Source organism: Bufo bufo, chromosome 9, assembly GCF_905171765.1.
Source record: "Bufo bufo chromosome 9, aBufBuf1.1, whole genome shotgun sequence".
Classification (NCBI taxonomy): Eukaryota; Metazoa; Chordata; class Amphibia; order Anura; family Bufonidae; genus Bufo; species Bufo bufo.
In genome coordinates, this window is record NC_053397.1 from 7,509,197 (window position 1) to 7,537,100 (window position 27,904).

The 27,904-nt window shown below is 44.6% G+C and overlaps 1 protein-coding gene across 1 annotated transcript; it reads right to left on the reverse strand.

Moving 5' to 3' along the window:
• Positions 1-6,679: 6,679 nt before the first annotated feature.
• Positions 6,680-7,612, reverse strand: LOC120979374 (olfactory receptor 1009-like). The gene has a single exon (XM_040408085.1). It carries the CDS (start codon positions 7,610-7,612, stop codon positions 6,680-6,682), a length of 933 nt encoding a protein of 310 aa, XP_040264019.1.
• Positions 7,613-27,904: the final 20,292 nt, after the last annotated feature.

The following is a 27,904-nucleotide window of genomic DNA, read 5'->3' on the forward strand; positions in this document are numbered from 1 at the left end:
GCTTGAGTTTAGGGCGTAACGCTCTGTGGATTCTTTCCACAACTACGGCGGCTCGGTCAGGGCCTAACAGTGAGCCGAACAGCTGTTGCGCCATCGCTGGCAGCGCCTCTGCCGCTATGGTCTCCGGTAAGCCCCGGATCCGTATGTTCTTCCGGCGGCTCCGGTTCTCTTGGTCTTCAATCCGGAGGAGAGCTTCGTTCAGGAGGTCTCGATGCGCCGTGAGGGCCTGGCTCGATTTTTCTTGAAACTGAAGCATTTCTCCTTGGCTGCTTTCTAGCGCCAAGACTCTGTGGCTCATATGGCGTAAGTCCTCTTTGATATCTGACAAATCCTATTTCAGGGGACACAGAGCAATATCGAGGATCTCTCTGAAGATCGAGGTGGAGATCGATGGGTCGCCGGTCCTCACCTCAGAGATGTCGGAGCAGCTGCCCGTGTCTGTTAGGTCTCCTGCATCGAAGTCATGCGCTTGGCTCGGCGCCATCTTGGGCCTAGACGGGGTGGCATATTTCGGAGTCTTTTTCAGGAATTTCTCCATCTCCAGTTGCCTGGAGCGATTCTGGGATGAGTCAGTAGCTTCCCTGGGTTTTTCCTTCCCAGTTTTTCCCATATTAAGACAGTCTGGGAGCAGATTATAGAGGGTAATTGCCGACGTGCTGGAAGAGCTCAGACAAACGCAGCCATTCAGCAGCTCAGTCAGGCTCCGCCCCCCATAGTAGTTATATTCTTGTACATAGGAGCAGTATTATAGTAGTTATATTCTTGTACATAGGAGGCAGTATTATAGTAGTTATTTTCTTGTACATAGGAGGCAGTATTATAGTAGTTATATTATTGTACATAGGAGCAGTATTATAGTAGTTATATTCTTGTATATAGGAGCAGTATTATAGTAGTTATATTCTTGTACATAGGAGCAGTATTATAGTAGTTATATTCTTGTACATAGGAGCAGTATTATAGTAGTTATATTCTTGTACATAGGAGGCAGTATTATAGTAGGTATATTCTTGTACATAAGAGCAGTATTATAGTAGTTATATTCTTGTACATAGGGGCAGTATTATAGTAGTTATATTCTTGTACATAGGAGGCAGTATTATAGTAGTTATATTCTTGTCCATAGGAGGCAGTATTATAGTAGTTATATTCTTATACATAGGAGCAGTATTATAGTAGTTATATTCTTGTATATACAGTACAGACCAAAAGTTTGGACACACCTTCTCATTCAAAGAGTTTTCTTTATTTTCATGACTATGAAGGCATCAAAACTATGAATTAACACATGTGGAATTATATACATAACAAACAAGTGTGAAACAACTGAAAATATGTCATATTCTAGGTTCTTCAAAGTAGCCACCTTTTGCTTTGATTACTGCTTTGCACACTCTTGGCATTCTCTTGATGAGCTTCAAGAGGTAGTCCCCTGAAATGGTCTTCCAACAGTCTTGAAGGAGTTCCCAGAGATGCTTAGCACTTGTTGGCCCTTTTGCCTTCACTCTGCGGTCCAGCTCACCCCAAACCATCTCCATTGGGTTCAGGTCCGGTGACTGTGGAGGCCAGGTCATCTGGCGCAGCACCCCATCACTCTCCTTCATGGTCAAATAGCCCTTACTTTCAAAGTTTTCCCAATTTTTCGGCTGACTGACTGACCTTCATTTCTTAAAGTAATGATGGCCACTCGTTTTTCTTTACTTAGCTGCTTTTTTCTTGCCATAATACAAATTCTAACAGTCTATTCAGTAGGACTATCAGCTGTGTATCCACCTGACTTCTCCTCAACGCAACTGATGGTCCCAACCCCAGTTATAAGGCAAGAAATCCCACTTATTAAACCTGACAGGGCACACCTGTGAAGGAAAACCATTTCAGGGGACTACCTCTTGAAGCTCATCAAGAGAATGCCAAGAGTGTGCAAAGCAGTAATCAAAGCAAAAGGTGGCTACTTTGAAGAACCTAGAATATGACATATTTTCAGTTGTTTCACACTTGTTTGTTATGAATATAATTCCACATGTGTTAATTCATAGTTTTGATGCCTTCAGTGTGAATCTACAATTTTCATAGTCATGAAAATAAAGAAAACTCTTTGAATGAGAAGGTGTGTCCAAACTTTTGGTCTGTACTGTAGGAGCAGTATTATAGTAGTTATATTCTTGTACATAGGAGCAGTATTATTTTACCAAGAACCAAGAGACTCCAGTAACTGGAGGATCAAAAGTTTTCAGGTATACATGGTACTATTAGCTACTTTGGGTACCACATGCACCTGAAACACGTAAACAATACTTGCATTTTCATGAGGAATTTTAGAGTCTAAATAAATCCTCAAAACGTTTAATCCTTCGCATGCTGAAATTTGTCTTGTTGGAATATACAGTGATGTGCGGAATAACAGCAGGTGTAACACAGGTGTAGCTGAGTAATAGGCAACCAACAGAATCAGTCATGACAAACACGATGCTAATTGGGTGGAATTGACTAGTTTAATGAAAGGGGGTGTTCAGATTAATAGCAGTGTGAAGGTCAATTACTGGAGTCATTAATTCTGTGAAGAAACAGAATGGCCCTTAAAGAAGGAGGGCGGCGGATGTTGGACCTGCTGGTTTTAGCCTGCGCTCAGTGAGTAAAATGGGTCGCTCCAGACATTTTACAGAAGAAGTGAGAACTTTGGTAAAGAAGTTGATTGGAGAGGGGGAAACATATAAAGTGCAGAATATAATTGGCTGCTCAGCTAAAATAATCTCCAAAGCTTTAAAATGGCAAACAACACCCGAAACACGTGGTAGGAAAAGAAATACCGCCGTCCGTGTACATCATAGAACAACAAGAACGGCAAACAAGCCTCCAGTGATCAAAGAAGATCTTCAGTCATCTGTGAGTCCTGCAGCAATTAGAAGACGCTGACGTGAAGCCAAACGATTTGCTAGAAACCCCGGTAAAGTATCACTGCTGAGAAAAAGACCTGTTTAAAAGGTTACAGTTTGCCAAAAAAACACATTGAGCAGTCTAAAGAAAAGTGTCTGAACGTTCTACGGACAGAGGAGAGCAGGGCTGTTCTTATTGGGTCTAAAGGACACAGACTGCTTGTGAGATGACCCATAAACACTGAATCCAAGCCACAGGACACTGAAGACTGGAAGATATGGAGGTGCAAGCAGAATGGTTTAGGGATGGTTCTCAAATTCTGGAGTTGGCCCATTTATCGCATACCACGCACCATGAATATATATATACTGGAAGAGGTCATGTTGCTTTATGCTGAAAAAGAAATGCCCTTCAAATGAGTGCTTCAGCAGGACAACGACCCCAAACACACCAACAAGCGGGCAATGTCCTGCCTCCAGACCAATGTCATGAAGTGGCCGCCCAATTCCCAGACTTCAATCCAAATGAGAATTTGTGGAGCGACATAAAAAATGCTGTGAAGTGTGGAATGTAGTCCAGTCGGCTTGGGCTGGAATATCTGTTGGCAGGTGTCAGATGCCGCACCAATGGAAAGCAGTTGTCAGAAATAAAGGTTCTACTGCTAAATATCAGTTCAGTCATTAACCGCTTCACGTCCGCCCATAGGATATAAACGTCCTATGGGTGGACGTCTATTTCTGAAAGCACGTTTTAAAACGTCCTTTCAGAAATAGCAGCTGCACGCTAATCGTGCAGCTGCTGATCGGGTTGCCCGCTGTCAGTGACAGCAGGGCAACCCTAAGACAAGGCAGGGACAGTGCCCAGGTGTCCCTGCCTTCTAGATCGCTGCTGTGCGCTTCCTGTTCCGGCCCGGCGGTCATGTGACCGCCGTGACCGGAGAGTGCAGGAGCTGTGTGAGGTCTCTCAGAGACCTCGATCAGCCCTGCTCTGAGGCTGTACAGCGCTGGATTGCTGCTGCACAGCCTCTATAGGGGTGTATTTGTCCTGTAACTGGGGCTACTATGTCAGCCCCAGTTACAGGAGAAATCAACAGTGAAAAAAAAAAAAAAAAGTGAAGCAAATGTCCCCCAGAGGTCTTGTATGACCTTATGGGGGACGAAAAGTGTAAAATAAAAAAAATAAAAAATAAAAGGTTGAAAATAAAAAAATAAAAAAAAGTTTCACATGTAAAAAAAAAAAAGTCCCCAAGTAAGGAATGAAAAAAAAGGTTAAAAATAGAAAAAATAAAAAAAAGTATACATATTAGGTATTGCCGCGTCCGTAAAAACCAGCTCTATAAAAATATCACATGACCTAACCCCTCGGGTGAACACCGTAAAAAAAAACAAAAAAAAAAACTGTGTCAAAACAAGCAATTTTTGTCACCTTGCATCACAAAAGGTGCAACACCAAGTGATCAAAAACGCGTATGTCCCACAAAATAGTACCAATAAAACCGTCACCTCTTCCCGCAAAAAATGAGCCCCTACATAAGAAAATCTCTCAAAAAATAAAAAAACTATAGCTCTCAGAACATGGACACATTAAAACATAATTTTTTTGTTTCAAAAATGCTATTATTGTGTAAAACTTTAATAAATGAGAAAAAGTATACATATTAGGTATCGGCACGTCCGTAACGATCTGCTCTATAAAAATGTCACTTGACTGAACCCCTCAGGTGAACGCTGTAAAAATAAATAAATAGAAACTGTGCTAAAACAACCAATTTTTTGGTCACCTTGCCCCATAAAGTGTTATAATGAATGATCAAAAAATCATATGTACCCAAAAATAGTACTAATAAAACTGGCACCTTATCCCCTAGTTTCCAAAATGGGGTCACTTCTTGGGAGTTTCTACTGTAAGGGTGCATCAGGGGGCTTCAAATGGGACATGGCATCTAAAAACCATGTGGAGTTCCTTTTCTTCTGCGCCCTGCCGTCTGCCCATACAGCAGTTTATGACCACATGTGGGGTGTTTCTGTAAACCGCAGAATCTGGGTAATAAATATTGAGTTTTGTTTGGCTGTTAACCATCGATGTGTTAAAGAAAAAAATTGATTCAAATGGAAAATCTGCCAAAAAAGTGAAATTTAAAAATTTGATCTCCATTTTCCTTTAATTCTTGTGGAACGCCTAAAGGGTTAACAAAGTTTGTAAAATCGGTTTTGAATACCTTGAGGGGTGTAGTTTCTACAATGGGGTCATTTATTGGGGTATCCACTATGTAGGCCCCACAAAGTGACTTCAGACCTGAACTGGTCCTTATAAAGTGGGTTTTGGCAATTTTCTTATAAATTTGAAGAATTGCTTCTAAACTTCTAAGCCTTCTAACGTCCTAAAAAAATAAAATGACATTTCCAAAATGATGCCAACATAAAGTAGACATATGGGGAATGTTAAATAATAAATATTTTAAGAGGTATCACTTTCTGTTTTAAAAGCAGAGAAATAGAAATTTAGAAAATTGCGAATTTTTCAAATTTTTGGGTAAATTTGGGATTTTTTCATAAATAAAGGTGAAATATTTTGACTCAAATTTATGATTATCATGAAGTACAATGTGTCACGAGAAAACAATCTCTGAATGACTTGGATAAATAAAGGCGTTCCAAAGTTATTACCACATAAAGTGAGATATGTCAGTTTTGCAAAATTTGGCCTGGTCAGTAAGGGGGCAAATGGCCCAGATGGGAAGTGGTTAACAGAAAAGTGAAATCTGCAAACAAATTTCAGTTTATAGTGAAAATATTCCATTTTTTTTTTTAACAGCCTACAGTATTATTCCTTTTAATTCATTTTCAGTTTAAAAATTGATATTTAGTTCATATTTTCATTTGGAATTGAATGTGCAAGCACCCCCAGCGCCTCTGTGGATATGGGAATAAATGCGATTATGCGGAATGAGCTTTTTCTCTGTTGTTTTAAAGACATTATTATCATTGTGCACATATGAACAAATGATTGTTGCAGTTTTATTGTGGTTAAATAATTGCATGTAAAATGTTCTTTTAGTAAATACTTTTTATGTAAGACCCAAGGATATTAAACAATGTAACAAAAAGGGCAAAAAAAAAAAGACCATTAGTAAGGGGAAATTATGAGTTTTCTAGGAAAAGTTGCAGGGAGGTGCTGGGTTTAGATTTACCGCAGCTCATCATTTGTGTAAATAAAGAGGGTTTAAACAAAGTTTGCACCTCACCAATTGAATCATTTTTTATTAAGTCTCCTACTGAAGAGTTTAAGTTCCCATCTGTAATACAGAGCTCAAGGTTTTGATATATGACTACTACCACCAGCATTATAAAATACCATCAATAGGAGGAAAGACATACACAGCAATAAAGTATCTGTTGGTTCTTTCTTGTAAAATAGAGGATCTTTGGCTCATTTGTCCTTATTCAACTTCCTTGCCTTCTCTTTATCATCATATTGGCAACTTATATATTTAATATTGGGAGACGAGGGTCCTTCCTGTCTTCAGCCTTCATACCTCTATCCTAAACCTGGAGAATTCGGTACTATTTCATCTTTGGCAGCTTTCCTTGCCTTGCGCAGATATATGGAGCTATGGGCAGGTTTCTAATGACCATGTAGAATGATTCCACTCTAAACTTGGCCTCACTGTCTTTACAGGCCTTCCAATATGGTGCATCTGCCAGTGCCCTGGTGCCACACATGCATATGTCTTGTCTGAAAACCTTCTCGGTGTCTTATAGGAACACAACAGTTAAAGTTGATATTCTGATAACATCATGGATGGTCAGTTTTTCCAATTCATGTGATGGATGGTTCTCTTGACAGCTCCCTTGAGGTCTTTGTTCCTAATGCTGTATATCAGGGGGTTAAGTAAAGGGTTAATGAGGGCATATGTCACGGACACCACCCTGTTAACAGTAAAGAGATTACTCGTGGTGGGCACAAAATAGATAAAAATTATGGACCCATAGAAAATAAACACCACGGTAAGATGAGAGGTGCAGGTTGAGAAGGCTTTAAGCTTTCCATGTTTTGTCTTGATCTTGAGAATGGTGCTGAAGATGTGAGTATATGGGACAATTGTGATGGAGAAGGCCCCAATTCCAAGGCTTCCACCTACAATTAATATGACTAAAATGTTAATAAAAGTATCAGTGCAAGAGTTCTGGAATAAATGAGGAAGGTCACAGAAGAAGTTGTGGATGGTGTTTGGACCACAGAAGGTCAATCTGAGTGAGAATAAAGTGTGGACCAGTGAATAGAAAAACCCAAGAACCCAAACCCCAGAGGCCATCTGTGTACAAACCGTCCAGGACATGATCTGAGAGTAGTGCAGAGGGTGGCAGATGGCAATATATCTGTCATAGGACATAGCAGAGAGCAAGAAGAGTTCTGCACTGGCCAAGAAAATGAAGAAGAAGACTTGGGTTGTGCAGGCTGGCAGAGACATCGAGTGATTCTGGGTGAGCAGGTCGTGAAGCATTCTTGGACCTGTCACCGATGAGTAGAAGATGTCTATAAAGGCCAAGTTTCCAAGAAAGAAGTACATTGGAGTGTGAAGCTGGGAGTCAGTGAAGACAAAGGCAATGATTAGGAAGTTGATGATGACGGTCAAGACATATATGATGAAGAAGACAACAAAGAGAAAATGTAGGTTGTGTGGATGAACTGAGAGGCCGATAAGAATAAACTCAGTGTCTTTGGTCAAATTCTTCATTGCTCTGGTCAAAATCCAGGGTCAGAGGGCCACTGGGTTAATAATCAAAAGAGCCTGTGGACACAAGAGGTCAGCAGACATGTCACCTGCAGGGATCACGTTGATCTTGTGGAATAATTGTTGACTTACTATGGCTTTACTAATATAGACCAACCTAGAGCTTCATATTCCCAGGAGATGTGAGGATCTGTAATGTACAAATTGATTCCGACAAATTCCCAGAGCATTAATTATAATGTCATGTTTTTGCGTCACTTGAGATTTGTAATTATTTTCTAATAATTTCTAAATTTAATTTTCAAGAACTTTAAGTCATGACCTCATCCTATAAGTGTGGCTTTGTTTAGTATCAGATACTTGTCACAGGATAATTATACAATTGTTCTTTTTACTGTCTTTTCAATATTCTTTATTCATCAAATTCACATAGGTACAATAATTGAAAAATATTGAAATAATTTATCTTTCGTCTAATTTTCTTTACCACATATCAGATGGCCTCATGTTATTTAGTGTGATGTGTACTTTTTTCCGTTTATTAAGAATATGCAGCTGTGGGTATGAAATCCAGTGATGTAATGTCCTTTCTCATGGCTATTAAAGATCTGACAAAACCTACGCCAATGGCGATATTTTATTATTTTGTTTCTTACTTAAAAGGAGTTTGTCACCAGAGTCAGGGCTTGATAGGGACTTCACGATGACCTTCAGAAGGCCCAAGACTGCCATATCAACAAATTGGCTCCTTCTATCTCAGCGCAGGAAGCTGTTCAGACCCTTGGAGTTCAACACTCCTGGAAAATAACTGTTCAGGTGCTGTAGTTACAATTTACCCCAGCTCCTTCCTTCTTGATGGACAGGGCCAGGTTCCTACTTCACCATCTTACTTGGCCCTGGTGAAAGAGATGAAGAGATTGGCAAATGAAGCAGGAAGAGCAAGGGTGCATAGAGTGGCTCCGACCAGCCCTTGGTGCACTTAATGGCTCATTTACATATGTATTAAAAAGTACTTTTTCTCCAGGATGAAGCTTCTAAGTGAAGATATTAGATTCAGCTGATCTATCCTTACAAGGCAGTGTGGCTGGTGTAACAGTGAATTTCCTGGTGACACGCTCTGTTCAGGGCCGTTTCTAGGGGCGGGCGGGACGGGCGGCCGCCCGGGGTGCTGTCAGAAGGGGGGCGCCGGCAGGGGCGCCCTGTGTGGTGTAAAAAAATAAAAAATAAAAATTGGTTATATATAATTGCCGGCCGGCGGCGCCCGTCATGCTGCGCCTCCTGAGCGGCTAAGCGCTTGCCGCTCCTCTAAAGAATCTCCTGCCTGCTGTCTCTGCTCTGTGCTCATGTTAATGTAGCGTGGCCGAGCTCTGGTCGGTCCGCGGTACTGGAGCTTCTGTTTCCTGTACCCGGCCGGACTGACAGGAAGTGCTCACTTAGTGTGCACTTCCTTTCAGTCCGGCCGGGTACAGGAAACAAATGCTCCTGTACCGCGGACCGACTAGAGCTCGGCCACGCTACACTAGAGGTGACAATAGAATGGAAATTAGTGACAGGGGGGAGAATGGAAATTAGTGACGGGGGGGGGGGAGAATGGAAATTAGTGACAGGCGGGGGGGGGGGGGGGGAGAATGGAAATTAGTGACAGGGGGGGGGAGAATGGAAATTAGTGACGGGGGGGGAGAATGGAAATTAGTGACAGGGGGGGGGGGAATGGAAATTAGTGACAGGGGGGAGAATGGAAATTAGTGACAGGGGGGGGGAGAATGGAAATTAGTGACAGGGGGGGGGGGGAGAATGGAAATTAGTGACGGGGGGGGGGGGGGAGAATGGAGATTAGTGACAGGGGGGGGGAGAATGGAAATTAGTGACGGGGGGGGGAATGGAAATTAGTGACAGGGGGGGAGAGAATGGAAATTAGTGACGGGGGGGGGAATGGAAATGAGTGACAAGGGGGGGGGGAGGAATGGAAATGAATGACAAGGGGGGGGGAATGGAAATGAATGACAAGGGGGGGGGGGTGGAAATGAGTGACAAGGGGGGGGATGGAAATGAGTGACAAGGGGGGGGATGGAAATGAATGACAAGGGGGGGGGAATGGAAATGAATGACAAGGGGGGGATGGAAATGAGTGACAAGGGGGGGGGGGGAATGGAAATGAATGACAAGGGGGGGGATGGAAATGAATGACAAGGGGGGGGATGGAAATGAGTGACAAGGGGGGGGAATGGAAATGAATGACAAGGGGGGGGATGGAAATGAATGACAAGGGGGGGGATGGAAATGAGTGACAAGGGGGGGGAATGGAAATGAGTGACAAGGGGGGGGATGGAAATGAGTGACAAGGGGGGGGGAATGGAAATGAGTGACAAGGGGGGGAAAATGTTAATGAGTGACAAGGGGGGGGTAGAAGAGAGTGACAAGGGGGGGGATGGAAATGAGTGACAAGGGGGGGAAAATGTTAATGAGTGACAAGGGGGGGGGGGGGTAGAAGAGAGTGACAAGGGAGTCCCCAGAGCCAGACTGCAGCCAGAGACCAGATCATCTTATTGTCCTGGATGGTAAGTAGACAATGCAATATGTTTATTATGTAATTGTATAGTTATTAAATTAAATTTACCTCACATTTAGGGTCCATTCACACGTCCGTATATGTTTTGCGGATCCACAAAACACGGACAGCGGCAATGTGCGTTCCGCATTTTGCGGACCGCACATTGCCGGCACTAAGAGAATATGCCTATTCTTGTCCGCTATTGTGGACAAGAATAGGACATGTTCTATTTTTTTCAGGATCGGAATTGCGGCCCCATAGAAATGTATGGGTCCGCAATTCCATTCCGCAAAAAGACAGCTACAAGAAGCTGGATTAACCGTAAGGGAAGCATAGCAGTTATTTTAATTTAAAAGCTGAGAAAGGGGTGGAACATATGTAATGTCTGATAAGGGGGGGGGGGCGGCAATTTTTATCTTGCCTAGGGCGGCAAAAATCCTCGCACCGGCCCTGCCTCCCTCTGACATCTCGCCTGACCTGTGCCCGAGTGCCGAGTCCTCTCACTCTTCAGACAGTGCGGGCGGCACATTAATTACAATGGGGGGGACATTAATTACAATGGGGGGGAGAACTGTGGGAGACATGAAAATGGGGGCCACTGTCACTGTGGGAGACATGAAAATGGGGGCCACTGTCACTGTGGGAGACATGAAAATGGGGGCCACTGTCACTGTGGGAGACATGAAAATGGGGGCCACTGTCACTGTGGGGGACATTAAGTTTAATAAGGATCAGTATGGACATTATTTAGAATGGAGGCTGCTGTGGGTGTCATTATAACTGTATAATGTCTGATAGGCCTAGTCCTGAGCTGAGTTATATCACCCTGCCCATGCCCTGTATAATAATGTACCCATCCCTGATACCCCTTAGTTATATTACCCGGCTGGGGTAATATAACTAAGGGGTATCAGGGTACATTATTATACAGGGCAGGGTAATATAACTCAGGACTAGGCCTATCAGACATTATACAGTTATAATGACACGCACAGCAGCCTCCATTCTAAATAATGTCCATAGTGATCCTTATTAAAAATAATGTCCCCCCACAGGCAGGCAGTGCGGGCGGCGGCGCTCACTCACTGTACGTCACGCGCCGCGTGACATACAGTAAGTGCGGTGAGCGCCGCCGCCCGCACCGCCTGCCTGTTACCGCCCGCCCGGAGCAGTGCTGAGAAAGAAGCCTGCTGTGAGTGAGAGCCTGAGTCTGTGGGTCACTGTGACCGTCCGTGCAATGTGGTTCCACATTTTTTACAATGGGGAGACACTTATTTCATCGAGCAGTTTTGAGGGGGGGGGGGGGGGGGGAGGGGGAGTTTTTTTGACACTCGCCCTGAGAGAAATTTTACCTAGAAACTGCACTGGCTCTGTTCAACCTATTCCCGACATTGACCGACATGTATGCCCAATGTTGGGTCTTTAAAGATGGCACCCTGTCAGGAGCTAAACAGGCGCCACAGCCACCGGGTGATTTCTGTTTTAAGCAGCAGACACATTGGTAGCAGAGTCCATGGTAGTAATGCTGACCACAGACTTAACCCCTCAGATATTTTAAGCGGTTATTTTCCAGACCTTAACGGCTCCTCAGCAAGGAGATCAAAGCAGTTCACTTGCTATGGCAGCCTGTGGCCTTCTGAAGACTCTTAGGCATCTTGCAGCCAAGTTCCTATGGAGCCCTGTCTGTGGCTCCAAAGGAACACACTCCCATAGGCTGCAATGGTAGATTATGATCGCCGTCTATGGGAGAAGTGATCAGATGATCACATTAAAGTCTCTGAGCAGGACAAAAAAATTTGTGTAAAAAAGTTTTTCAAACTAAAAAATTCTAATGACCCCCATTTTGAAAAATAAGAGAAAAAAAAACATCATTAGTATCACTGCATTCCAATTAGGGTCAGAATGTGGCAATGAAAAGAAACAAATTCAATGTTTATTAGTTTTTCATTTTTAAGGCAGAAATTGTCTTGACCCGGAGAATGAGGTTTACAGGTCAGTTTTGCTGCATAGGGAATGCTGTAAAAATAAAACCCACAAAACTGTGGTGAAATTATGTTTTTTTCTTCAATTCCATTCCTTTTAGGTATTTTTTCCCCCCAGCTTCCTACTACATTGTATGGTGCCATTATATTGTCCAACTTGTCCAAGAAGGGGCTAAAGGAGTATACTCTAAGGCCTCCTGCACACGACCGTTGTGTGCACCCGTGGCCGTTGTGCCATTTTCTGTTTTTTTTCGCGGACCCATTGACTTTCAATGGGTCCGTGGAAAAATAGGAAAATCCCCGTTTTGCAGCCGCATCCGTGATCCGTGTTTCCTGTCCGTCAAAAAAATAGGACCTGTCCTATTTTTTTGACGGACAACGGTTCACGGACCCATTCAAGTCAATGGGTCCGTGAAAGAACACGGATGCACACAAGATTGGCATCCGCGTCCGTGATCCGTGGCCGTAGGTTACTTTCATACAGACGGATCCGAAGATCCGTCTGTATGAAAGCTTTTTCAGAGCTGAGTTTTCACTTCGTGAAAACTCAAATCCGACAGTATATTCTAACACAGAGGCGTTCTCATAGTGATGGGGACGCTTCTAGTTAGAATATACTGAGAACTGTGTACATGACTGCCCCCTGCTGCCTGGCAGCACCCGATCTCTTACAGGGGGCTGTGATCCGCACAATTAACCCCTCAGGTGCTGCACCTGAAGGAGTTAATTGTGCATAGCATAGCCCCCTATAAGAGATCAGGGGCTGCCAGGCAGCAGGGGGCAGACCCCCCTCCCTCCCCAGTTTTAATTTCAATGGTGGCCAGTGCGGCCCCCCCGCCCCCCCCTCTATTGTATTATTTTCATTGGTGGCACAGTGTGCGCCCCCCCACCCCCCTCCCGCTTTTGTATTATTTTCATTGGTGGCTCAGTGTGCGGCCCCCCCGCCTCCCCTCCCTCTATTGTATTATAATTGGTGGCCAGTGTGCGCCCCCCCTCTATTGTATTAATATCATTGGTGGCCAGTGTGCGGCCTCCCCTCTCCCCCCCCTGATCATTGGTGGCAGCGGAGAGTTAGAAGCATCATACTTACCTGCTGCGATGTCTGTGACCGGCCGGGAGCTCCTCCTACTGGTAAGTGACAGGTCTGTGCGGCGCATTGCTTAATTGTCTGTCACTTACCAGTAGGAGGAGCTCTCGGCCGGTCACAGACATCGCAGCAGGTAAGTATGATGCTTCTAACTCTCCGCTGCCACCAATGATGGGGGGGAGAGGGGAGGCCGCACACTGGCCACCAATGATATTAATACAATAGAGGGGGGGCCGGGGGGGCGCACACTGGCCACCAATGATAATACAATAGAGGGAGGGAGGGGGGGGCCGCACACTGTGCCACCAATGAAAATAATACAATAGAGGGACGGGGGGCGGGGGGGGCCGCACACTGTGCCACCAATGAAAATAATACAATAGAGGGAGGGGGGGCGGGGGGTTGCCGCACTGGCCACCAATGAAATTAAAACTGGGGAGGGAGGGGGGTCTGCCCCCTGCTGCCGGGCAGCCCCTGATCTCTTATAGGGGGCTATGATATGCACAATTAACCCCTTCAGGTGCAGCACCTGAGGGGTTAATTGTGCGGATCACAGCCCCTTGTAAGAGATCGGGTGCTGCCAGGCAGCAGGGGGCAGTCATGTACACAGTTCTCACCATGGGAACGCCTCTGTGTTAGAATATACTGTCGGATCTGAGTTTCACGATCTAACTCAAATCCGATGGTATATTCTAACATAGAGGCGTTCCCATGGTGATGGGGACGCTTCATGTTAAAATATACCATCGGATTGGAGAAAACTCTGATCCTATGGTATATTAACTCCTGACTTTACATTGAAAGTCAATGGGGGACGGATCCGTTTGAAATTGCACCATATTGTGTCAACGTCAAACGGATCCGTCCCCATTGACTTGCATTGTAATTCAGGACGGATCCGTTTGGCTCCGCATGGCCAGGCGGACACCAAAACGACTTTTTTTTTCATGTCCGTGGATCCTCCAAAAATCAAGGAAGACCCACGGACGAAAAAACGGTCACGGATCATGGACCAACGGAACCCCGTTTTGCAGACCGTGAAAAAATACTGTCGTGTGCAGGAGGCCTAAGGCTGTGTTTACATCATGAGATATACATTAGATGGATACCATAGAGTCACCATATGGTTCTAGTTTAAAATAAATAAAAATAAATCTGTTAACATATACTTCTAACAATCTGATTTTCCCTCCAGCCCAATGATGGCTTCATTTTGGACAATTCCAAAATTCATGATATTGATATTTTGGGTACAAGCATACAGTAAAATGTATATCTAACTTTGAAATCAAGATAAAAAAAATACAAAGGATGGTCATTTACTAAGACCGGTGTTTTTCTACACCTAAAACAGGCCCGTCCCCTTCCCCGCCCACGTCACGCCCTCTTTTTTAGACTTGGCGTGAGCAGGGAGAAGTCACAGATTACGGCGCAAAGGACCCTTGCGTCGCAATCTGCGCCAAAAATACCCTTAATATGCATATTTCTGGATAATAAATGACCCTCAAAGATTGGTAGAACTAAATAATACAATCTACAAGACATTATTGGGGTAGAAGTGTAAGATGTTCACGCAGTTATAAGACATTCTTTTCCTTTTTTTAAATGTTGCTACATTTTTATAATTAAAGGGGTTGTCCGACTTCAGAGTCAAACCCGGACATACCCCTATTTTCACCCAGGCAGCCCCCCTGACAAAAGCATTGGAGCATTTTATGCTCCGATGCTCTCATTTGCCCTTCTCTGAATCACCAGGGCAAAGGCATTTTCAGGACATCTGGTGACATACCGAGCTCTCCTTAGGGCTGCCAGGCAAAGGCTTCCGCCTAGCAGTGAGCATGGTGAAGTCACCGGCACTGATGAGCGGGCTTTAGAGCTGCCCTAGCCTGTAAAAGGGCTAGGGCAGCGCTAAAGCCAGCCCATCAGAGCCGGTGATGTCAAGGAACACACTGCTGGGTGGAGCCTCCGCCCGGCAGTGTGTTATTGTAAATAAAAAAGTCCTTGCTCATCAAAAAGTGATCTCTTGGTTAAATCAGTTTTTACATTAGACATTTGTTTTAGGATTTTTGGTGATTTCTATTAAAATTTTTTGTAACTTTCTATATTTAAGAAAAAATCCAAAAATTCAGCAGATTTTGCAATGGCCACTAAGCCTAAAAATATCCTGACACGTTCTGTTCTGTGGAGATCACTTCTCAGCAGTCAACTCATTATCAGGTCCAAAGAGAGAACAGGCAAAATCCTTGGGCGCTGCTGGCAGAACGTACTTCAAGGTGATCCAAAAGGTATTGAATTATGTCTTTATTGGCCATGCGTTTCGGCACTGAACCAGCGCCTTCCACAGGCCATAATGCAATTACAAAGTTTCATATATAGAATAAAGCATTATAAAAAATGAAAGTTACATCAGCTAATGAGGTCAGAAAACAAACAAACTGGTTGGATTTGAACCCAATACTCTAAACAATAGGCTGCAGTATGAGCCACGGTAGTCTGACCCGTTTCATTTTCTTAAAACCGGGTTCAAAACAAAGAAAATGGGTTGGATTTGCTTGTCAATAGTTTTTATTAAAGTTTTCAGTATATGACAAAGAACAATCCAAATAACTTTCTTATAGAGGTATACAGTTTGGTATCACAATACTTATCTCTTAGATATGAGATGACAGTCCGGTTACGAGACAGACAACAATCAGTGGATCTTGATCTCCAAAGAATCTGATTGTACCTCATGCAGAATGTTAAGTTAAAAAAAATACACTAAGAAATATGTAAAATAAAAATAACCATAATAATACAAAGTAAGGAGTAAGAGTAAGGAAAAACTTCCAGGGTTGCATTACCTTCACTTAGTGTGTGGGTACTGCGAGATATGGCGGTTAGACAAGCTTCCCACCTTTAATCAAATTTGGATAGGATCTTTATAGTCCAACATTTTTCATGTGAGCATGTGCTATTAACCATAGCTGTTATTTTCTGTGGAATCGGAGTGTAGTAGTCTTCCAGTATCTAGTTATGGCCAGCTTTGTTGAAAGCAAAGATGGTTTGCAGATTAAAAGGAAAGTCACTGAATCATAAAAATGATAATGCTAATGATGAGGAGGGACCTATTCTTAGCAATAGAAGATGTGCTGTAAGGGTATTTTACATACTTAGGAACTGATTGGTTCAGTCCCCTTTAATATCACCTTCTATATTCTTTGTAATGTCATGAGTTAGGTATAGTTAGACATACTCAACCTCCATTGCACTGAGAAGGCCTCATTCCTGAGGGCTTATCTCAGAGAAATGTGTGCTTTACACTGGACATCCTTGGGAGGAGGGACTAAAGAGTATAACCTTGTGAACAAACTGTTAATTGGCACTCTATTGAGGAACACCATTTAATCATGCTTAGAAAATATTTTATCACTTAGCCTGATAAGCCTATTTTTATAAAACATTTAGTGTCAGAAGTAGGATTTGAGCAAATGATTATGTTTGTTAATAGGGTGATATATAGAGAGGGTAGAATGGTATCACCACTCCGAAAGGGATCCCAGGCATTTGCGGGAATGTAATAATCTACAGGCGGAATATTAATTGTTGCATTGGTCGTGCAAATCTGTAACAAACTACAAGTGGGGTTGTAGTGGACGGTTGTAGAATCTAGCAAGGATCTTTTGTAGTTGTAGAACTCCAAATCTGTAAGAATTTGAGTAGGTAGAGCTCCTGTGATGCTGAGGGGGGTTCTGATGAGTTCTTTTCAGTGCAGTGCAAGGACTGCAATCTTTGGCAGTAGCAAGACAAAAGCACACATGTGTCTAGAAAAATCAAAGTGTCACTTGTGTTAAATGTTAAATAAACAGTTTAAGCCTTTATTACTGCAATGCTGTGCGTGTCTGAGTAGGAAAGACCTATGTCCATAGCATTAGAGATTGTTTTGGACAAAATATATGATGAATGAGAATTGTAGCTAGTGTGTGTCAATAGATGTGTGGTTAGCACTAAGAATATGTTAAAGGTGTTGTCTTTGATGACCTATAGTACCTACTAGCTGTGTGCGGATATATGAATATATGATGCTGTAGCAAGGAATGAAAATGTGAATGAGTATGAAATAAGAAGGTAGAGTAAAACATTTGTTTTTTAATGCGCATTGGGGATTTTAAAATTGTTCTTGGGAGATAGTTTTTTTGTCAATTTTTATTGATCTCAAAGTTTTATTGAGTTCAAAGAAAGCAATGTGATGGATCGACGATTTGAGAATAGGCTTAACAGGCTAAGTGATGAAAATATTTACTAAGTGTGATTAAATATAAGGTTTTTTGGGGTACTCTCTCTGTCTTTGAGGAGAGAGAGCCTTATTCGGCGTGAGGAGACTGATGGGCTCCTCTAGAATTCTGGGAAGAAAGGGATGCAAGTGAGCTTTTAACAAGCTCTGCCTTTAATGCCACCAGATGTAAGGGTATTTTCACACTAGTGGCAGGGGACTCCAGCAGGCTGTTTTGGCGGGTGAACAGCCTGTCGGATCCATCCTGCCGCTAGTTCACGTGTGTCCTTGGACTGCCGCTCCGTCTCCATTGACTATAGTGGGGGCGGGGGCGGAGTTCCGATGGCAGCATGGCAGCGCACGCTGAAAGGCAGCCGGACTAAAAGTACTGCATGGAACTTCGCCCCCGCCCCCATTATAGTCAATTGGGACGGAGCAGCAGTCTGGGGGCACACGTGAACTAGCAGCAGGATGGATATGACAGGCTGTTCACCCGCCAAAACAGCCTGCTGGAGTCCCCTGCGCAAGGAGAGGGACAAGGACGTAGGATTGAGGTTCTAAATCTAGAAGGTAGGAAATTCTAGATTTGGCTGCTTGCAGCATGTCGGGGATATAAAGCAAAAGGCTTTATATAAAAGAAAGGATCTAAGAAAAGATTTCAAATGATTATTGATCCTTGAGGTGGACACACACATATATATATATATATATATATATATATATATATACAGTACAGACCAAAAGTTTGGACACACCTTCTCATTCAAAGAGTTTTCTTTATTTTCATGACTGTGAAAATTGTAGATTCACACTGAAGGCATCAAAACTATGAATTAACACATGTGGAATTATATACATAACAAACAAATGTGAAACAACTGAAAATATGTCATATTCTAGGTTCTTCAAAGTAGCCACCTTTTGCTTTGATTACTGCTTTGCTCACTCTTGGCATTCTCTTGATGAGCTTCAAGAGGTAGTCCCCTAAAATGGTTTTCACTTCACAGGTGTGCCCTGTCAGGTTTAATAAGTGGGATTTCTTGCCTTATAAATGGGGTTGGGACCATCAGTGGCGTTGAGGAGAAGTCAGGTGGATACACAGCTGATAGTCCTACTGAATAGACTGTTAGAATTTGTATTATGGCAAGAAAAAAGCAGCTAAGTAAAGAAAAACGAGTGGCCATCATTACTTTAAGAAATGAAGGTCAGTCAGTCAGCCGAAAAATTGGGAAAACTTTGTGTTAATTCATAGTTTTGATGCCTTCATAGTCATGAAAATAAAGAAAACTCTTTGAATGAGAAGGTGTGTCCAAACTTTTGGTCTGTACTGTATATATATATATATATATATATATATATATATAACACCTCAAAAAGAGTTCAAATGGTTATTTAATTAAATTGTGCAATTAGTAAAACAAGGTACAAGCATCTATGCAAAAAATATAAATGATTTATTATACAATAATTTAAAACTGGGATTTAGGAAATGCCCTTTTCAGAGAGGGTGGGTGAGCACCGGTAAAGTGGAGGATACTGTTCCTGTCTGTCTCTTTTCTAAATAGGTCAGTAGAAAGGTTACCATCTGGGTCTTTGATTACCTTTGTGTCAAGAAAACTCACTGTGTGATTATCACAGGTTAATGTAAATTGTAGACCAATGCACGCGTGGTTCAGATGTGAGAGATAAGACGCAAGTACAGTGTTCATTTTAGGACATGGTCAGATATCATAGTCAAGTATCAAAATAATGCCAATGTGACACCTGACCCTGATACCTGACTCTGACACCTGACACCTGACCCTGACACCTGACCCTGACACCTGACCCTGACACCTGACCCTGACACCTGACTCTGACACCTGACCCTGACACCTGACCCTGACACCTGACATCTGACACCTGACTCTGACACCTGACTCTGACACCTGACTCTGACACCTGACTCTGACACCTGACACCTGACTCTGATACCTGACCCTGACACCTGACCCTGACACCTGACTCTCATATCTGAGTTTGACTTATGCTCTTCATAGGTCAGGGTCAAAGTGAGAATGAGTTATAGATATATATTATGTATTTGTATGCTAAATCACACAACCGAAGTATGTATATTGCTGAGCTTATAGCTCTGTGCCTAAAATGCTGTAAGCTAACACATTACAGTGTTATGAGCGCATAGCTGATAGCTCAGTGGTAAGGAAGGGAACAAAGGATTTTAGGTTTACTGTGGTTTTGTATGCTACATCACATAGATGAACAAAAAGCCCAAGCTCATACAAGGTAAGCTGGTAGCTCAGTGGTAATGCTGTTGCCCCATGTCCAGGCTTTCTGAGTTCAAAGCTCCTTTCAGCCTCAAAAAAATATTTACATTTTATTATGCCCTAGATAAGAGGCAAATTTAAATGATGTGTGACGCTGATGTCTCACGTCCTTCACTTCTCAGTGTCACAAAACATTTTAGCTTTACTGTGGTTTTGTATGCTACATCACATAGATGAACAAAAATCACAAGGTCATACAAGGCAAGCTGGTAGCTCAGTGGTAATGCTGTTGCCCCATGTCTAGGCTTTCTGAGTTCAAAGCTCCTTTCAGCCTCAAAAAAATATTTACATTTTAATATGCCCTAGATAAGAGGCAAATTTAAATGATGTGTGACACTGATGTGTGACGCTGATGTCTCACGTCCTTCACTTCTCAGTGTCACAAAACATTTTAGCTTTACTGTGGTTTTGTATGCTACATCACATAGATGAACAAAAATCACAAGGTCATACAAGGTCATACAAGGTCATACAAGGTCATACAAGGCAAGCTGGTAGCTCGGTGGTAATGCTGTTGCCCCATGTCTAGGCTTTCTGAGTTCAAAACCCCTTTCAGCCTCTAACAAGTGTTTATATTTTATTATGCCCTAGATAAGAGGTAAATGTAAATGATGTGTGACGATGATATCTCAGTCACGTCCTTCATTTGTCAGTGTCGCAAGGGATCTTAGGTTTACTGTGTTTTTTGCTATACTACATCTCATAGATCAAAAAAATCACCACCTTTTTTGTCTAAAGCTATAGCTCAGTGGTAAGACACTTGCTTTGCATGCAGTGTTCATGGGTTCAAAACCCCATATAGGCTATTAATAAAATTTATATTTTATTGAGCTCTAGATCAGAGTCAAATTCAAGTGGTGTGTGATGTAAGTAGTCCTTTTTTTATTTTATTAAGAGTACATGGGCAGCACTATAGTAAAGGGGCCCTGTATACAGAGCTGTATCCTGGATTTTACATATCTACTGTATATATGTGTATTATACACACAGTGTCTATAGCTTCCCCACACTGAGATCTGCTCAGAAAGCTGATCTACATATTACTGGTTTATCCACAGACACGATATATGATCATACAGATGGCAGTCTATGTGAGAGCTTCTAAGTATAGAAAAACCATGTGCTAATGTTATAGCTTGGAGGTTACATTAATGGCTTTGCAGGTTGAAGTCCCCAGAAAGACATATGTTTTTTTCTTTAATAGCATATACTATAATAAATAATATGTCATTAACCCATAGGATACCAGCGCTGTACATGTAGGTCGCTGGAAACACGGTCACAAATCCCAGTGCCATACAGGTACAGCGCTCTGATCCCAGGAGCTGCTCCAGCCCGATCAGCTGCAGGGGTCCGGCAGGCAGTAATAGTTGGACCCCTGCTGTATGCACCGGCATCGGTGAAAACACTGATGCCTGCTCATTAACCCTTGCACTGCCGCGGTCAGCGCTGACGGCTGCATGTGCGGTATCCCAGTGGTGCTGTGACGTCAGCCTGGTGTCTAGCCCTGTCAGTCAATGGGGGGAGGGGTGTGTGCAGAGCACAGGGGGTGTTATAGAGCATTGCTCAGAATAGGGTTGCCACCCATACGGGAATGACCCGGACAGTCCGGGTTTGCAATCCTGTGCTCGGGTACAAGCCTTTGTCAGACCCGGGCACAGGATCAGCTGTGAATGATGGTGGCGGTGGCTGGGCACAGGGAGATGAGCGCTTCCATCGTGGAAGCGCTCATCTCCATAGTCATCTGTATCGCCGTCCTCAGGACAGCGATACAGACGGCTGTGCTGCGGTGGGGCAGGGAGAGGCGTCTCCCTCCCCTGTTCCTCTGATAGGCTGAGGACCTTGTGCCTGCAGCCTATCAGAGGCTGGTGCAGGCGGCGCGATGATGTCATCACGCCGCCTGAGCCATACAGCACGGTACACAGGCCAGGAAGAGGCCTGCATCGCATCGTTGGAGGTAAGTAAAAGTTTTTTAGTTTTTTTTTTAGAGAAGGTACCTGAAACTGGCACATATGGGGGGGAAGGGAGGGAAAGAGGCACCTTATACTGGCACATATGGGGGGGAAGGGAGGGAAAGAGGCACCTTATACTGGCACATATGGGGGGGAAGGGAGGGAAAGAGGCACCTTATACTGGCACATATTGGGGGGGGAATGAGGCACTTGATACTGGCACATATAAGGGAAGGGGGGGGGAAGAGGCACTTTATACTGGCACATATTGGGGGGGAAATGAGGCACTTGATACTGGCACATATAAGGGAAGGGGGGGTAAGAGGCACCTTATACTGGCATATATTGGGCGGGAGAAAAGAGGCACTTCTTACTGACACATGGGGGCATCTATGGGGGGCACTTCTTACTGGCACATTATTTGGGGGCTTCTACTGAGGCCACAAAGAAGGGGTATTTTATATGGGGGGCTCTGTGTGGTACTACTATTATCAGGGGGTTTATCTGTTTCTGCAGTATAGTATTGGGGGGCACAGCGGCACAGTATTGGGGGTGGTAGGATGATTTGTCCAGAAGATGGGAGGATGATGGAAAAGTAGTAAACTAAGATTTTTATTGTCAAACTGCAGAGACGAGAAATGGCTGAAAAATGGTGTCTGGTCTGAAGGTCTGAAAGGAGAAGATGAGGAAAGAGAACATCTACATCAGAGAGACGTCACTGGATGTAAGAGGTATGAGGCGCTGTATTACCCTGGATGTAAGAGGTATGTGCTCTGTATTACCCTGGATGTAAGAGGTATGGGGCGCTGTATTACCCTGGATGTAAGAGGTATGTGCTCTGTATTACCCTGGATGTAAGAGGTATGGGGCGCTGTATTACCCTGGATGTAAGAGGTATGTGCTCTGTATTACCCTGTATGTAAGAGGTATGAGGAGCTGTATTTCTGTAGTGACGGGATCAGGGGCGTAATGATCGTGGTGCGACAGCGACCAGGGGTGGAGGCGGGACATGGGTGTGGCTGGAGGCGGGACGTGGGCGTGGTTGGAGGCAGGACATGGGTGGGGCCTGGAAGGGGGCCCTCCCTCCCTTCTGTTCGGGTTTGGCTTGAAGAAAAGGTGGCAACCCTAAACGCAATGCGCAAAACCCGAGCATGGTACAAAGAAGTTGCGGTCTACTTGGTGCAGGTTGCCTTGTACAACTCTTTTGTGCTGTCACGGATCGCTGGCAACACAGGGAAATTCCTTCAGTTCTATGAGGCAGTCCTCAAGGACCTGATCTTTTCTGACCGGGAAAGAGCAGGCCGGAGTACCTCGGGAATTGGAGGCGCCCGGATCGTCCCTGGCCAACACTTTCAAGGTGTGGTTCCCCCATACTGGAAAGAAGGGACGGTCCCAAAAAAAGTGCAGGGTGTGTAACAGGAGGGGGTAACGGAAGGACACCACCACTCAGTGTGACACGTGCCCCGATCATCTGGGCCTCTGTATTGACGTTGCTTCAGGGAGTACCACACTTCCATGGAGTACTAAATTTATAATCCCCTTCCCCAGGGGCGGACTGACCGGTCGGGCACTTCGGACATGGTCCGAGGGCCCGGCCGGGATGGGGGCCCGCTGCAGAATAGCATAATGCATTAGGCCCAGCGCCCCGATTCCGAATGTTATGCTGGCCTGGTAATGGTGGTAATGGCAGTGGGGCCCGGTGCAGTCACTGTATTCTATCGCACCGGACCCCGCTCACTGTAATACTAATTTTCATATGTGAACAAGAACAAGAGAAATCCTCTGCGATCCTCTCCCTCTCCGTACTCACAAACTCAGTAGCAGGCAGGCCGGGGGGCAGCACAACTCACTGACGTCACGCGCCTGCTCTGCCTGCTTCATTCATAAAGTGGGAGGAGCAGGCGCGTGATGTCAGTGAGTTGCGCTGCCGCCCGGCCTGCCTGCTACTGAGTTTGTGAGTACAGAGAGGGAGAGGATCGCAGAGGATTTCTCTTGTTCTTGTTCACATATGAAAATTAGTATTACAGTGAGTGGGGCCCGGTGTAATAGAATACAGTGACTGCACCGGGCCCCGCTGCCATTACAACACCAGATGCCGGCCCCCAGACCCTGTATTGGGGGTCATTCACTCACAGGAAACTGTTATGGGGGTATCTGTGGATGACACATATATAGCATAAGGTGCTATATATGTGTCACCCACAGTGCCATCCACAGAGCCCCCACAACAGTGCCATCCACATAGCCCCCACAACAGTGCCATCCACAGAGCCCCCACAACAGTGCCATCCACAGAGCCCCCACAACAGTGCCATCCACAGAGCCCCCATAACAGTGCCATTCACAGACCACCATTAGTTCAAAACCCACCAAAAGCACACCTTTTGGTTCAAAATATTTTTTTAATTTGGCTATTCCCCACCCCTCTTGTATTTGTTCCGCTACTTGCGGGCTGCGCGGGAATGAGTTCAGTCACTTCAGTGCGCAATCCCGTCCTGCAGCACGTGATCCCGCGAGACCCGCCGCTGTAGGTCACGGGTCTCGCGGGATCACGCGCCGAAGTGACTGAACTCATGCCCACGTAGCCCGCAAGTAGCAGATCAGTGGAACAAGTACAAGGTGGAGGGGACTGCTTCTAACAGCGGCTCACTAATGGACGCTGAGATTAGATCACCCCATATGAAAGCATTGAATCAATGCTTTCCTATGGGGAAAAATCTGACCCTGGAGGTCATCATGCAGAGTGTGAGGACGTCCAGCGTCAGATACCGGACCAAAGGTCTGTTTTACTCCAGGAAGCCCTCAGGTGGCTGCCGGCGACTAGAGGCTGACTTATTGCTGGAACGTAAACATTGCAGTTTCTCTAGAACATTGCAGCTCGATTTGCAAAAGGGACACTGTACCCAGACCACGTCAATGAGCTGAAGGTGTCTGGGTGCCTTTTGTGTTGCTTTAACTTTGAAATCTTATTAAAGATTGTGTAGGGTGTGGCTGGAGGCGGGGCATGGAGGCGGGACAAGGGTGGGGCTTGCAGCAGAACATGGGTGGGGCCTGTAAGGGGGCCCTTGATTTATTTTGCCCGGGGGCCCTGAGGGTTCTCAGTCCGCCCCTGCCCTTCCCCCATTTTAATTTATTTCTCCACAGTCTTCACAGGAATAGCTGCAAAGTGGAGGAGAAAATTCAAAATCTCCTTTTTTTACACTAACATGTTCTTGTAGCCCCTTTTATTTCATTTTTACAAGGGGTAATAGGAGAAAACGCGCCCCAAAATTCGTAGCCCAATTTCTTCCGAGTAAGGACATACCCCATATGTGGACGTAAAGTGCTCTGCGGGCGAACTACATGGCTCAGAAGAGAAGTAGCGCCATTGCGATTTTGGTTGTCCAAAATCCCAATAGCGCTCTTTCTCTTCTGAGCCGCGTAGTTCACCCGCAGATCACTCTACATCCACATATGAGGTATTTTCTGACTCGGGAGAAATTGGGCTATAAACTGTTGGGTGAACAAGTTCGTTTGCTCCACCATCAGATTCACAAACTGTTCATTGAAAAAAAACTAAAAATGTCACATTCAGTGAAGCCCACTGTGTCTGGATTCCTGGTTGACCAACAAAGTCAGGAATCAAGGGCTCAAAATCCTCTGGGGTACTCCAGCCAAGTTCACGGGTAGAGGGATCAGGTGGGCCGGAATACTAGTACAAGCCCCAGGGCTGCTCATACTAGTGTGGGCCACAGGGTTCCTGGCACGGGGGGCTCCTGGCTCCGCCTGGCGGCGTCTCTGTCGCCTTGGGGCTCATCATCATCACTAGATGATGAGGAGAACGAGGGTGACAACAGGAAAGTGGGGTCATCCTCATCCTCACTGGGGCTCTCGGAGTCGGAGAGCAGCTGGGTGTATGCCTCCTCGGCCGAGAACATCCGGCGGGCCATCTTAGAACGCTAAAGGGGAGTGTGTGTGTGTGTGTGTGTAAAACTTTATTTAGTGTGTGTGTGGGGGGAAGTGTGTTTTTATGTATACCCTACCCTAACCCACCCTAACCTAACAGAATCCCCGAAAAATTGCTCACAGCCCAAAAACTCACTGATCAGCGGTGGGGTGGGCGATGTGCTAACAGTGGCCAGGCGCTCTTTTACAGCTAAGAGTGCCGGCCACATTCAGCGCACCTCTGTGGGTGGGGAGAGCGGAGCTCCAAGACGTTATCTCCAGGTCAGTCCCTCCAACCAATCACAGACGATCCTCACCCTCATCCTCCGTCACCGCCACCTCACAGGATCTGCGGAGGGTGATTGGTGGTGTATATTACACCACTGATCACCCTCCTATTCCGGGTCACCGGAGACCTGAATAACCTAGAAATGCTGCAAACCGCAGGTCTGAATTGACCTGCGGTTAGCAGCGATCGCCGGTATGGGGGGGTCACAGGAACCCCCCTCGGCATTGTCACAGGGTGCATTCTGAATGATTTCAGCAGGTGCACCGTTCCTAACACTGCCCGCCGCACAGCGGTGATAGGAAATACACAGGTACGCCCTGTGTCCATAAGAGGTTAAAGAGGCTCTGTCACCAGAATCAACCCTATTAGACCATACGTACTGCCTGGTAGGGCTCATTATGCTGATTATGTATGATAAATAGCTGCAGAGATTCATATGCAAATAAACAATTTGAGCACTCAGAGGCGGGGCTGAATATTCTGAGCAATGCTCTATAACACCCCCTGTGCTCTGCACACACACCCCTCCTCCCACTGACTGACAGGGCTAGACACCAGGCTGATGTCACAGCACCACTGGGATACCGCACATGCAGCCGTCAGCGCTGACCGCGGCAGTGCAAGGGTTAATGAGCAGGCATCAGTGTTTTCACCGATGCTGGTGCATACAGCAGGGGTCCAACTATTAGTGCCTGCCGGACCCCTGCAGCTGATCGGGCTGGAGTAGCTCCTGTGGCCCCCCGATCAGAGCGCTGTACCTGTATGGCGCTGGGATTTGTGACCGTGTTTCCAGCGACATCCTATGGGTTAATGACATATTATTTATTATAGTATATGCTATTAAAGAAAAAAACATATGTCTTTCTGGGGACTTCAAAGCCACTAATGTAACTTCCAAGCTATAACATTAGCACATGGTTTTTCTATACTTAGAAGCTCTCACATAGACTGCGATCTGTATGATCATATATTGTGTCTGTGGATAAAGCAGTAATATGTATATCAGCTTTCTGAGCAGATCTCAGTGTGGTGAAGCTATAGACACTGTGTGTATAATACACATATATACAGTAGATATGTAAAATCCAGGATACAGCTCTGTATACAGGGCCCCTTTACTATAGTGCTGCCCATGTACTCTTAATAAAATAAAAAAAAGGACTACTTACATCACACACCACTTGAATTTGACTCTGATCTAGAGCTCAATAAAATATAAATTTTATTAATAGCCTATATGGGGTTTTGAACCCATGAACACTGCATGCAAAGCAAGTGTCTTACCACTGTGCTATAGCTTTAGACAACAAAGGTGGTGATTTTTTTTGATCTATGAGATGTAGTATAGCAAAAAACACAGTAAACCTAAGATCCCTTGCGATACTGACAAATGAAGGACGTGACTGAGATATCATCGTCACACATCAGCGTCACACATCATTTAAATTTGCCTCTTATCTAGGGCATAATAAAATATAAACACTTGTTAGAGGCTGAAAGGGGTTTTGCACTCAGAAAGCCTAGACATGGGGCAACAGCACTACCTCTGAGCTACCAGCTTGCCTTGTATGAGCTTGTGATTTTTGTTCATCTATGTGATGTAGCATACAAAACCACAGTAAAGCTAAAATGTTTTGTGACACTGAGAAGTGAAGGACGTGAGATATCAGCGTCACACATCAGCGTCACACATCATTTAAATTTGCCTCTTATCTAGGGCATAATAAAATGTAAATATTTTTTTGAGGCTGAAAGGAGCTTTGAACTCAGAAAGCCTGGACATGGGGCAACAGCATTACCACTGAGCTACCAGCTTACCTTGTATGAGCTTGGGCTTTTTGTTCATCTATGTGATGTAGCATACAAAACCACAGTAAACCTAAAATCCTTTGTTCCCTTCCTTACCACTGAGCTATCAGCTATGCGCTCAT

What these genes read in the sequence shown, in the direction of transcription:
- LOC120979374 (XM_040408085.1), bottom strand. Translation starts at nt 7,612, where the DNA reads ATGAAGAATTTGACCAAAGACACTGAGTTTATTCTTATCGGCCTCTCA.